The 13,403-nt window shown below is 46.2% G+C and overlaps 1 protein-coding gene and 1 long non-coding RNA gene across 2 annotated transcripts in view; one reads left to right on the forward strand and one right to left on the reverse strand.

Annotated features, from left to right (window-relative positions):
• The window catches only part of LOC147661198 (uncharacterized), a 43,894-nt gene extending 37,214 nt beyond the window's left edge, over positions 1–6,680 (reverse strand). The window contains exon 1 of the mRNA XM_086951245.1: positions 6,558–6,680. Coding sequence (XP_086807371.1) covers positions 6,558–6,680 — 123 coding nt within the window. The remainder of the gene's footprint in view (positions 1–6,557) is intronic.
• Positions 1–13,403, forward strand: part of LOC147661195 (uncharacterized) — a 233,356-nt gene that overhangs the window by 57,471 nt on the left and 162,482 nt on the right. The gene's annotated exons all lie outside the window — the stretch shown is intronic.

Below are 13,403 nucleotides of genomic sequence, written 5' to 3' on the forward strand. Positions count from 1 at the left end.
AAATGTAATTCCTCGCACATTTGCGACATCGCATTTAGCGATTTTTCCATTTGGGATGCTGAATCCCAAATGCAAAAATCGCTCTCGCAAAGGGCCGGATTCTCAGAATCCGGCCACTTGCGAGCGCAATTTAGGTTCATGAATCGGGCGGTAAGTTCTGGAGAGATGTGAGAGGTTGTCTATGAGTGGAAGTGAATCTTGTAGAGACTGAGAAGTTCGGTGAGTGGTTCCATAAAAAGGTTGAAAAGGGTTGGTGAGAGGGAGGAGCCTTGCGGAACTCCTAACGTCACTGGCGTGGGGTTGGACAGCGATTGATTGACCTTGAACCTTTGAGATCTATTTTGGAGGAAAGAGGCAAACCAGTTAAATACAGCTCCAGACAATCCCATTCTGTGTTTCAGGAGCTCTGGCAAGTTGGCGTGTTTGACGGTGTCAAATACTGATGACAGGTCGAGTAAGATTAGTAAACAGGCTTCGTTTTGGTCCAGGATTTTTAGAGCGTTGTTAATTATGTGTGTCATGGCTGATTCTGTACGGTGACCTGCTCGGAAGCCTGATTGAAATTGGTTACGTAGGTTGAATTGTTCGATTTGTCTGTTCAGCTGCATGTTAACACTTTTTTTTCCAAGAGTTTGGCTAGCATAGGTAGGTATGTTGGATATCGGACGATAGTTATCTAGATCCGAAGGGTCAGCTGTTGGTTTCTTTAGGATAGGGCATACCTGACCTGTTTTCAGGATGTCAGGAATGGATCCTTGAAGGAGGGAGGCATTTATGATCTTGGTCCAGAGAGGAAGTAACAGAGCAATGAAGTATTGTAAGTAGTTGGCCGGAAGCGGGTCTGTAAAGTGGTTGGAAGGTTTCAGAGCGGTTAGCGTCTTTACAATGCATCTTAACCGTAAGTGCTGAAGTAGGACAAGGTTGTGTTCTTTTTGAGGTTGAATATTGTGGAGTAGTTAGCTTGGGCACCTGCAGGGGGCAGTGATGAGTTCTTTTGCTTGTCCGAGAGGGATAAGAGGTCCTTGAGTAGTTCTGTCTTTTTGGATTCTGTTTTTGAAGTGAAGAAGGTGGCAAATTCAACACAATTGGGTAGAGCGTCCGGGATAGCCTTGGTTTGAAGGGGTACGCTCTTGGTTTGAGCTTTGATCAGATCGAATAGTTTTTTGGGACGTTCTTGGATTGGTCTAGTTTAATCCTGAATAAGTTGTTTTTTGATTTTCTGATCTTTCTAAAGTAGGAGTTTCTGTTGGTTTCTTAGTAGCTTCAGCTGGTCATCTGAGGGTGCGGATCTCCAACGTCGTTCAATTACTCTAAGTGAGCATCTGTCTTCAATTAGCCTACCATCATACCAAGGTTTTGAGTCATTTGTGGTAGTTCTTTTCAGTTGAAGGGGGGCTATTTTGTCTAGTAGGTTGTAAATGGATTGAAAGTAATGATTGGTCAGCCTATGGACATCGGCTAGGTCTTCCGGGGGACATAATAAGTTTGAATAAGAGGATGCTAGATGGTCGGAGCCAACGTTTTTCAGGTTTCTCTTCCAGATCTTTGTTCTCAGGAGTTGTGTTGGAAGTCGTTTAACCAATTCCATGACTTGGAATGTAATGACGTGATGGTCAACCCAATCGCAGGTTTGGATCGAGTCGAGCAGTGTGGAGTCCACTTTGGAAATTACTAGGTTGAGAGTTGCGCCTTTATCGTGTGTTGGGCTGTGTAAGAACTGGTACCGCCAGTTCTCCGGGGGGTAGCATGGCTCGAGCGTGAAGGCAGCCAGGGGCTTGCGTGTAAAGCAGCTACTTAACACACACATCCAATGAAACACACAGTGGCGCAATAATGGAGACCACACCAGTAGTTGTATTTGAAAAATCAAGATCTTTTATACAGGCTTTCAATTAGATCAATGCATTGGTAATTCATTAGCATTTCAGACAAACATTTCATTAAGACGTTTCATGAATCACGTGCAGATTGCACTTCCTGTGAAGGGGTAAACATTTCAGATAAGCATTTCAGTAAGACATTTCATTAAAATAACAACCAGCAGATCTATGCAGTGAAACATTAACTAACCCCGCTTGTCGCATCAGACTCTTTGACAGGCAAAGGGGTAAATGTATAAACCTGGAGGATCCTACAAGAAGCGACAATAGTAATGCGTTTAAGTAACACATCAAACCTCTCATGGACGCTTTTCCTGGAAAGGAATAAAACATATCAGCAAGTACTCATCAGTCTAACAAAGAACTTCAAAGAACACGGCCTTTAGTCATCCGTGACAAGCCTTTCTTCTTGTGAATACAGGTCAGCTGCGACCCAGATCAGATCATCAGAATGTTATGGAAGTCCACCTCTGCAAGAAAATTCAGTACATTGAAGTGACTCTCCCTCTCATTAGCAAGCTTGTAAATATGGTACACTATGAGCAATTCAGGCTTGTAAATATGCAGGCAAAATGATAAAATGAGGCACATTCAAAAAGGGGGGCCAACAGGACCCAGTCACAGTTAACCCCGGGGGAGGGGCGACCTCGGGGCCTCACTCGGCCTACCGCCCTCCTCCCCAGGGGGTTACCTCTCTTCTTCGGCCCTTCGGGGCCCTTGCGGAGACGCTGGCTCTGGCAGAGGGGATGGGTGTTCCTCCCTCCCAGGGCCTCCCTCGGCCCGGCGCGGTGTCGCTGTGGCTTCTGGGCACCAGCGCCGGGGCAAGGGCGAGGCCAACGTGCAGGATACAGAGAGGTGGAGGGCCCTTTAGCTCCACGCCCCCCTCCGCCATCGTTACGGGCTGTCTCAGGCCTACCGGCAAGGCTCCGGGGCCGCGGCCGCTCCAGCCACTCACGTCGCCCTCCCCGAGGGCGCGCCCGCCTCGACCAATGGCAGCGCTGCGCCTGGGGGCGGGGCAGAGAAGCTCCCCGATCACGTGGGACAGGACAGCTTGGCTTCAGGCCTACCGCGGCCTGGCGGTTTCAATGCGGCGGCCCTCTCCTGGCATCGAGGGCCGTTGAGGGGGTCGAACGCGGCGCTGGACACAGCGCGAAGGCGGGCAGCCCCAGGGCAGGCCGGCAGCGCCTCAGAGGCGTCGCGTGGGTGGCGCTGATGCCGCGGTGATGTGGGGGCCTCCTCAGGCGCCTCAGACGGCTTCACCCAGCTCCGGCGGTGAGTGGGGATATTAACAGCGCCTCGTGGCGTCAGTGTCAGGCACCGCAGCGCTACTCATGGGGGGGTATATCAGTCGACTCAGGAGAGCGCTTGGGGGCAACTGTGGTAGAAGGAGTTCTGAGGTGAAAAGCACCTCAGGATCACAGCACTGGAATCACGGGAACACAGATAGCTCAGGGCAGGCAGCCTCTGACACAGCGCTGGGCAGGAGGGCAGACTACAGCGCTCTGCAAGTTAGTCAGCCAGAACTGCAGGCAGGATGGGGACAAATTATAGCGCTTGTCACACAGTTCAGTCAGGGGGAGACAGGTTGGCCCAGCTGTAGGCTGGGGATGCGCAGGGCAGCTCAGTCCAGTACCTGGTCCCAGGAAGCAGGTTTCTTGGCGCTTGGATGGTTCTGCGCCCTTAGTTGCTTGTTTCTTGAAGTTGAAGAGGGGGGGGGTGATGAGTTGAGGGCTTGAAGAATTTCTCCTCAGTCACTGCAGATGGGCCCTGGGGTTCCCTACCACTGGGCCAGATCAGGGGGCTAGCTTTGGACACCTCACCCAGCTTAAGAGGCAGCACCTAGATCCTGTCACTCCCAGTAGCATAGGTTCCTCACTAGGCCCTCCCGCCTAAAACTCCTGCGTGGGTTCCCCAGGTCAGTGATGCCCCAACTGACTAGAAAAAGTTCCCTCCCTTGCTTATATATGCCCAGGTCAGGTGACCACTCTCTAAGGCGGGAAAAGTCAGGTCCGCCTTCCTTCTGGAAGGTTCCAGGAGCTTCCCCACTCTAACTATGGACAGGGGTTGGGTGGCTGGTGTTGCAACATTGTATGGGGACCCAGCCTGCTCCTGGCAACTAGGGTGCTACACTAAAAGACCACGCTGCTGTATCAGGGGCCAGTGGCAGCCATGTTGAAAGTAGAGAGCACCTGCACCCTAACACAGATTAGCTATGCCAAGGTGCCCGAAGACCTAAGGGCCAGCAAAAAGTAGGTGGAAAAAATGAGGCAAGGGCAAAAAATCACGGGGAAAGACCACCCTAGGGCTGACAGGTCTAACAGGCTGTTACATATTTGGTTAAGATTATGGTCTGAGAGGAAAGCTTTGAGGCTGTTTACCCCTTGGTCGATCAGGTCATTCCAATGAAGGTTGAAGTTCCCCCGGAATATTTGCTTATTTTTTGTCTGTCATTTGAAGCTAGAAAATCCATGAGGTTGATAGAGAGCGCGGGTCACCCGACCAATAATTTCGCCACTTCTGGCTTCGGGCCCATATACTTCCAATTTACCACCTATACATTGGCCGGATGACCTCACAATCTACTATCAATAATCATGTGAGTTCCCTTCGATTTCTCTAGTGTACCTGACTTACCATCCACCGATGCAGGTACCTATGACCACAATGGATCAGGGAGCTAGCTGTAAAAGGAAAGGCAACAAAATACAAAAACCCAACTTGTGATATTCAAATAACTTTATTTAGCAAATGACCACGGACAACTGGAAGTTTTAAAGTCTTTATCTAAATTTAGTAAAGTTCAGAAATCATCAAATTCACAGCAATTAAGCAATCGATAATCAGAATAGCAAAAAGTACATAGCTAAATAGTAAATAAGTCAGTACAACCATTTATAAACTAATGGGAAACAGGGAACACTCTAAAGTAGGGTGTCAGAAATTAGAACCTTTAAGAGGAATCACCAAAGGTGGGGTAGGCTTGGATTATGACTATTATTCTAAAGTTTATCTCAAGGGAATGAGAAAAGATTTCGGGACCTATACATCTATAGGAGAGACTATAAAGGGAAACACGCTATGAATCAAGGGGATTACTTTAATCAGTTTTTAGGCAAAGACATTCTAGACCATATCAGAAAGTGACAAACTGCGATGCAGAATATGATTTCTAAAAAGTAGGGTGACATGAGGAAAACACGCTATGAAAATAAATGCAAATGACTTCATGCGATTCAATGGTTGCGGAAAGCATGGAAAATTAACATATGCAAAGGTATGTCTTTATTGAAGCAAAAGACAGGAAATTAGAAAAGGTGCAAGTTTTTAGAGATTTCAGAGCGATATTTACCTAGACTGGTGTGGAAACCAACCCTGGCCACGGGTCAGTTAAGGACAGGAAACCCTCAAGGAAGGATACCCTCAGTGGGACAGCAGGTGCAGAATGGACACCCCAGGACAGGACAGGAAGACCAGATTAGGATCAGGACAGGACCACCAGGACAGGACCCTCAGGACAGGACCGGCACCCACAGTTCGGAAGCAACGCCTGCGCTCCACCCTCTCTGCAGCTATCGATCAGGACCCCGATTGGGTCAGCGAACTCCCAGCAAAGTGCTCCGCCAGCACTTTAAGGTTTGGTAAAACCTTAGTCTATGGTCAAATTCGGACAGAGTGCTCCGCAGCTCTCTGTATTCAATCACCTATTGAGTGCGTTGGGTCAGTGACAGGTCAGCTAAACCAGACAAGTCGGACAAATTCCCTAGGTGAACCCAGGGTAGATATACTGTTTTGGGACGGTGTACCACCCCCCAATGTTGCAAAGTGTCAGAATCCCTCAATTTCTATTGGTCCTAGGGTAGGATTTGGTTAACACACCAATCAGAACAGACTATTTGGAGGCCTCATTTACATTTCTGGGTACCGCCTAGCAAGTTTGGGGTTCCCACGAGAAGCCGCAAGGAATACAATGAAAAGAAATACAATGTTTTAAATATGACACAATTCTAGACTTTCTCGCTGGGTGAAGGTGCATCTTCCCATGCAGGCTCTGCCAGCAATTTTCTTGGCTGGGTTTCAATGCCACCTTGGCCACAGCCGAGTTTGCGCAGTGTTGCCCTCCAATATGGACTCCCAGGACCCCATCACCCCTCCGTGCCGAGGATACATGAAAAGTAAGCGACAACAAATTAAAACATAGAAATAAATGAATGTAAAACACATCATGGTTTTGTACTTCAAGCTTATCATTATAAAAATATACTATGCAGTTTAGACATTAGTTAACATATACACTGTCACAAGAGCAACTGCCTGAGCATCACCACGTTATTCACGAAAGCTGTATATTACGCATGCGCACCCTTTTCCCACCAAACTTATAACTACGTCAGGTCACGTGAGTGTGACTGACGCATGCGCAGAAGCAATATTCAAAGCGGCGGCCATTTTATGGACTCGTATTAGTTATATTAGAAATACACATAGGCAAGCTTCATCTATTCCGTTCGTATATGAAATAAAAGATTAGTAAGACGTACACATTTTATTAATTGATTACACACGGGCGAGGTTCATGACTCGAGCAAGTCGCAATCCGAAGCTTGCTCTATCAATCCCCTCTTTGATGATATTTACTATCATCACAAAATAATGGAGCCAGATGCCAACTTCTCACACCTTATACAACTCTATCTCTTCCAACAAGCGGTTCAGCTTCTCCTTCTCATTTTTGGTAGGGTGAGAATTTTTCACCCTTTTATAGATCTGATTATTCATTTCCTCCAATTTAAGCTCATCCATACTTCGTTTCACTCCTCTTGCATTCACTTGATACTTCTTCGTTCGTTTGCGACATTTGCAACAGACAAGTATGAAAAATAGGATAAGACCTATAATTCCAATTGGCATCAGTACCTTGAACAGTAAGCTTTTACCTAAGCTAGCAAACCAGTGACCTACATTTGAGAGACCATCTACCAGTCTCTTCCAGGCACTGTCAACCTCGAGTGGTTTGAGTTCCTTTTCCAAATTAGTAATGTTTTTCACGTATCTTTTTATCTGCACACTTTTGTCCGGAATGTAAGTGCAACAATGTTGCGCCTTCAACATCCGGCAGACTTCGCCCTCTTTTGCCAATAAGGTATCAAGAGCAAGTCTGTTCTGCAAAACCATTGATCTGATCGCAACCATTTCGGTATTGACCAGCAGAAATCCATGAGCTGTGTCAGTAGACAACACATCCACTATGGTGGACAATTTGCAAATTCTGTGAGTGTTCAGAACCACTCCCACTCCAGGTATCAGTGCACTGAAAATACTACCCATTAGTTCACCTACACTTTCTCTTTTACTACGCACTAAGCCATTAGTATTTTCACTGCTTCCAGCAACTTCATTCACATGGTATATTTTCGGGAAGACAATGCCAAAATAGCAGCTTCCATACCAGTGATCCGGCAATTTGAAATAAGCCTTGTCTCCACATATATAATAAATTCCAGGAAACACAGGCTCTGACCCATTTTTGAAACCCCAACCTCCAATTACCTTGTAATTATGTTCACATTCACTGGAACCAATGAAAATGTTATTATAGTAACTAGTCTTCTCGCGGTGAAGACAAAGTTTTCCCTTCCGTTCGAAATCCAGCAACAGAGAAGGTCCCGCCCCACCATTTGAGGTGCTTTCCATGTTCTCAGCCCATTTTGGCGTTTTCTGCTTTTTATCATTCGCCTTTTTCTGTATATTAATTCTCCTTTTCTCTGCCATGTTCAGGAACATCTTTTCCTGCTCACGCAAAGAACAGGTCAAGTTATCTCTGTGTGCGTCCCCTATGTCTATATTACCTATAGTCAGAAAATATTCGCCCATATAACGGGTAACGTCACTTTTGATATGTACAGGATTCAAGTTCCCACGTATAGGCAGTTCAGAAAAGATCACGTCATTGTTAGAGTAATAGTACTGCAACGGTCCTCTTTTGTAATGTGGTAAATATTTGATTTACCGTCTTAATTTCTATGCAGGTAAGTACTTAATCAATAATAACTCAATCGGAAAGAAAAAGGCAGAGTCCGTGGTGTTAGAGTTCTTAGGGGTTTTATTCCTTAAAAAGGAATGGTCATGACCTGGATATCATGTTCCTGCAACCACAGGGGTTCAGGAAGGGATAGAGCCATATTTTATTGACAATACATAGCTTATATACTTAAATCACATCATAGAAACCAATATAGTAGGCGTAACAGCTGAGAGAAAACAAGATAACAGCATCCACGTGGTAGTGATACGTAATTAGAAGGCGTGAACTAGGCGTGAACTAGAGGTGTGTGCTAGAAACGTCACAGGTAGGTGTCACAAGTGGGTGGCACAAAGCAAAAATGTTGCAATGTCAGCAGAAATCTGAGGCTTGGATGCGCGCGCAGCTGCATGACGTGTGATTGACGTGAAACTGGAGGGTGCAGGGGACTTGACATTTACACTGGCGGAAGGAGACAGAAGTCTGGCATGTCAGATCAACTCGTACTTCTATCATATCTGATATCTGATGTTTGGGAATCATATTATCTAAACGGAAAGGTCTCTGGGGCAGAAGCTATTCTATACTAACTGTGAGTGCGTGTATAAGCGCCTAAGTGTCTGCATGAGAATGCGAGGGGCATGGGCCTACCATGGTAACAGAGCTATGAATTACTTGCACGTAGACAGTGAGGCCGGGCCCTTTGCTCTGCAGCTGGGGGGATGTTTACTTAAACTAGTAGGCAGGAATGCATTTTCGAGGAGCGGAACAGATAATTCGAAGGTTGAAGTCAGTCTTGGCAGGCAGCAGGCTGTGCTAAGCGCCGGGAGCCGCACAGAAAGTAAGTCAGAGGTCACGGGTACAGAGACAGCCTGGGCTGAAGTTTTCGGAGTCAGAAAGCAGGAAAAAGAGGCTCGATGGCAGAATTCAGGCCCTACTTTGCCAGAGCTGAAAAACGTGTAAAGTATACCACAAAAAGACGTTGGCATAGCATACTTAGGAACGGACTATTCAACCCATTCAGGGTGGGTCTGAAAGAGGACATGTTAACGTTGGACGCAAATGTATTTACGTCTTCATAGCTGGCACAGGAGGGAAGTTACATGCACTTTAAGCTGGTACATGGAGACGGTGGGGTACACGCTAGGGAACACAACTTGACCATAAAATTTATATTTCCTCAGTAAAACAAGCTTGCTAAAATGCTACAAGATATTCCATATGTCAGGGGCAGGTGATGGTTTGTCACGCCTTCAGCCACAGAAGTAGGTAGCTTCATGCAGACATAGCAATCTTCAATCTCCATAGTCTCTACATAGTGTACTAACAAGTTTGCGAAAACATTTAAATGTGTCTGGTTCTTAACTCCATGATAATGTAGTCCTCCCTCATCTGATGCTTCTAGGTCTCGTTTTGTTTGTCTGACTGCTTTCTCATGTCTTGCTACACTTTGTGTTGTCAGTTCTTCAGTGTCAGTATTTACAATCTGTGTAGGGTCAATGTTAGTATCTTTGCTCACCATAAAAGGAATGAAAACTGTTAGCCCTATCCAAACTAATATCACTATAATTATACTACATACACATACTTTGCAGCATGTTTTGCAACAACTGCGGCTAGGTCTACCACTCACGTTTGAATCAGACATTTTGGCTCAGAAGTTTCTAAACCCCTCTTTGTGACTCTGCACAGGTAGGTTATCACGTGCAATTTCACGGTGGCTCGTCCTCTTCTTCTGCAGAGTGATCAGCGACTGGTTCCCCGTCGCTTTCGTCAGTTATATCAAGATCTTCAAATTCTTCCAAAACGAGCGTCCATTCAGGAGTCTTGTACTTTTCGTTTAGTCTTTTTATTCGATCGCTCCTTCTTTTGGAAGTGTCTTCTGGTTGCTCTGCTATGCGAGAACTCTTCCTTTGCTCTGCAAGTTTTTCTTCCACCGTTTTTATTCTCAGCCTCAATTTCTTTATGAAGCCAGGCTCCAGGTGCTTTCTTTTCTTAAGTCTTTTAGTTGGTACTGGGATTTCGTTTTCTTCTATTGCCCTTTTATTTTCATGTGTTTGTGGCAATTCTGCTTCTTCTTCTTCCCTTCCTATCTGACTAGTTCCAGGACTTGTCTCTATTTCTTCTGCCTGGTTACTAAACTGGCCTGGTTCAGGAGAATTTTGTTTTTGCTTTTCAAATGTCTCAGTTTCTGTGTCCTGAACACGTTCTTCTAACCCTAACTGATCCTGTTCGAGCACTTCGATCCCTCGATTTTCTTCCGCTCGAATCTCTTTACTAGGTCTAGTCTGTTGTTTTTCGATTTCTGGAGTTTGGGGAGGTGTATCAATTATTTGCTCAGTCCCTGTCTGACCTTCTCCTTCCTCAGTTTTGATGTGAATCTCAATAGTCTGAGGTTCTTCGCCTGTGCCTTGCTTTTCCTCTCTATTCCACTCTCTACCTTCGCAAATTCGCTCTCTTGTTCTGATTGGGTCTTCTGTGAGGTCAATCAAGGGTATCCAATCATCTGGCCATATGCTCGGCAGCTCGTCATCAGCTACTTCCGGACCAACTTCTGGGAACCCCTCAGCAGGATTGACTCTTGGTAGCTCGTCATCAACTACCTCTGGACCAGCGTCTGCAGACCCCTCAGTTTGACTGGTACTGGGTTGTACGTCGTCAGCTACTTCAGGTCTGGCTTCTGCAGGCCCCTCAGCTGGACGGCCTCCCTCTCCAGGCTCCTCGTCTGGTAGTACCTTCTGGGTGTGACTGGCGTGGATCCAATGGGGAACACCTGCGCACTTCACTGCTGTGGTTGTTACCAGGATTACTTGGCGCTTCTGTCCCCACCTTGGTGCCAGGCAGCTTGACCGAGTATGCTTCTTGATTTTGACCCAGTCCCCTGGAACCAGCTTGTGGAGAGGAGTCGTTGGATTGGCGACGGCGTCTTCTCCGATCTGGCGAGAGATATAACGCACTTGGTCACCTAATCTCTTGCAGTATTCAAGCACCAAATCATAAGTAATACTCAACAGTTTGCTTCCTGGTACCCACGCTTGTCTCATCACTCTTCCCATCAGGATTTCATGGGGGCTCAGGCCTGTCTTCCGGTCTGAAATACTTCGGAGTCCCATCAGAACAAGAGGCAGGGCTTTTACCCAGGTCATGCCAGATGCATCACACAATTTCGCTAGTCTTGTTTTTATTGTCCTGTTTATTTGCTCCACTACCCCAGAAGCCTCTGGATGATATGCACAGTGGAGTTTTTGTGTGATTCCAAAGGCCTTACAGAGTTGTTCGATTACCTCATTCTGAAAATGTCGGCCTCTATCTGATTCAATAGTGACTGGAACCCCGAACCTAGGTATCAGTTCTCTCAGTAAACATTTTGCTACTGTCAGTGCGTCACTCTGGGGAGTAGGGTAAGCTTCCACCCACTTCGAAAATAGGCAGACAATGACAAGGACATATCGCTTCCCCTCGCAACGTGGCATGGTGATGAAATCAACTTGTATTCTCACAAAGGGACCCCCTGACCTCCCAATTCTCCCTAGTTCCACCATTGTTCTCTTGCCAGCGTTGAACTGTTGACATGACAAGCACCTCTGGCAGAGGGACTCTGCTACTTTCCTGAACTTCTTGCTGTACCAAGTCTGTTGAAATACCAGAATCATGGCGTCCCTACCAATGTGTGATCCCTCATGTATCAGTCTAGCCATTGTGCCAAGCAAGTGTCTGGGTAACACAGGCATACCATTTGGGCCCACAATGACACCATCCTCACGTCTTGGTCTACAACCTTCTTCCTTCCACTTCTCCCTCTCTTGCCAGGGTGTCGCCTGCTGCCACTCTCTCACTTCATCCCATGTAGGCACTTCTTCAAACACTCTAAGTTGGCAGCTGTTTCCGGCCCCTCCCCCTTTCGGATTTATTATCATTTTCTCCTTTGCACATATTTTTGCCACTCGATCAGCAAAATCATTGCCCAAAGATACAGGGTCAAGGCCCTTTTTATGAGCAACACATTTGACCACTGCCAATTCTTTTGGTAACTGGATTGCCTCTAAAAGGTCTTGAACAACTTTTCCATTTCGAATGGGGGTACCTGATGAAGTCAGGAATTCCCTCTGTAGCCATAATTGGCCAAAGTCATGCACAACCCCATAACAGTACTGACTGTCAGTATATACTGTTATTCTTTCATTTTTTCCCAATTTGCAAGCTCTTATCATTGCGATCAATTCGGCTACTTGTGCAGACTTTACTCCAAATAAATAAGCCGCTTCTTCAATTTTACCTAAGGAGACTATAGCATAAGCAGCATTTAGGCCTCCATGTTCATGTCTCAGGCATGAACAATCCACAAACAATTCCTTGTCATGTACAGGCAAAGGAGTTTCTTTAATGTCTGGGCATGGTTTTGTGCTAAATTCTGTCAGATCAATGCAGTTATGCTCGTTCTCCTCCCTATCTTCCATAACCATTGAGTTAGGAAGCAGAGTGGCGGGGTTCAGAATGTTGCACCGGACAATTGTTATGTTTGCAGCACCCACGAGAATCCTCTCGTATTTAGTCAGCCGACTAGGGGTGAGATACTGGGTTTTCGTTCTGGTCAGTAAAATCACTACTCCATGGGGAACATACACAGTTACAGGATGTCCCATGACAATGGATTCACTCTGTTCTAAACTGGTGCAAGTTGCAGCTACTGCTTTCAGACATCCTGGTAATCCAGCAGCCACTGGATCCCGGGTGGCAGAGAAATACGCCACAGGCCTTCTGGTCGTGCCATGCTCTTGGGTTAGGACTGACAATGCGCAATTATCGCGAGTGTCACAGAACAGGGCAAACTCTTTGGAATAGTCTGGCATCCCCAAAGCAGGGGCTGTACATAGGCAATCACGCAGCTTAGTGAATGCTGTTAAGCTTTCATCATCCCATTCCACTGGGTCCTGTGCTCCTTTCTTTGTCATTTTTATCAAAGGCCTTGCCAGGACTGCAAATCCCACAATCTATTGCCTACAGTAACCTACAACTCCAAGGAACATTCTGATTTCTTTCTGAGTACGGGGTAACTGCATCTTTTGAATTATTCTGACTCTTTCTGACGTCACTTTCCTGATGCCTTTCTCTATCTGGTGCCCAGATATTTCACTGATTTTGAACAGAACTGTAATTTTTCAGGGGGCACTTTATGTCCCTTTTCACTCAGGTGATTTAGTAGGGCAATGGTGTCAATCACACAATCCCTATGACTTTTGGACGCCACCAAGAGGTCGTCAATGTACTGCACCAAAACAGAATTTCCAGGTAAGACTAAAGTTTCCAAGCATTTTTTCAAGATCTGATTAAAGATAGAGGGGCTCTCTGTGTACCCCTGGGGGACCCTATTCCAGACATACACGTGACTGTTGAAAGCAAATGAGAAAAGAAATTTGCTGTCTGGGTGCAAGGGAATGGAAAAGAATGCGTGACATAGGTCTATCACGGTGAACCACTCAGCATCCCAGGGAATCTGATACAGA

Source organism: Lissotriton vulgaris, unplaced genomic scaffold (genome assembly GCF_964263255.1).
Source record: "Lissotriton vulgaris unplaced genomic scaffold, aLisVul1.2 SCAFFOLD_2436, whole genome shotgun sequence".
In the NCBI taxonomy this organism is placed as follows: Eukaryota; Metazoa; Chordata; class Amphibia; order Caudata; family Salamandridae; genus Lissotriton; species Lissotriton vulgaris.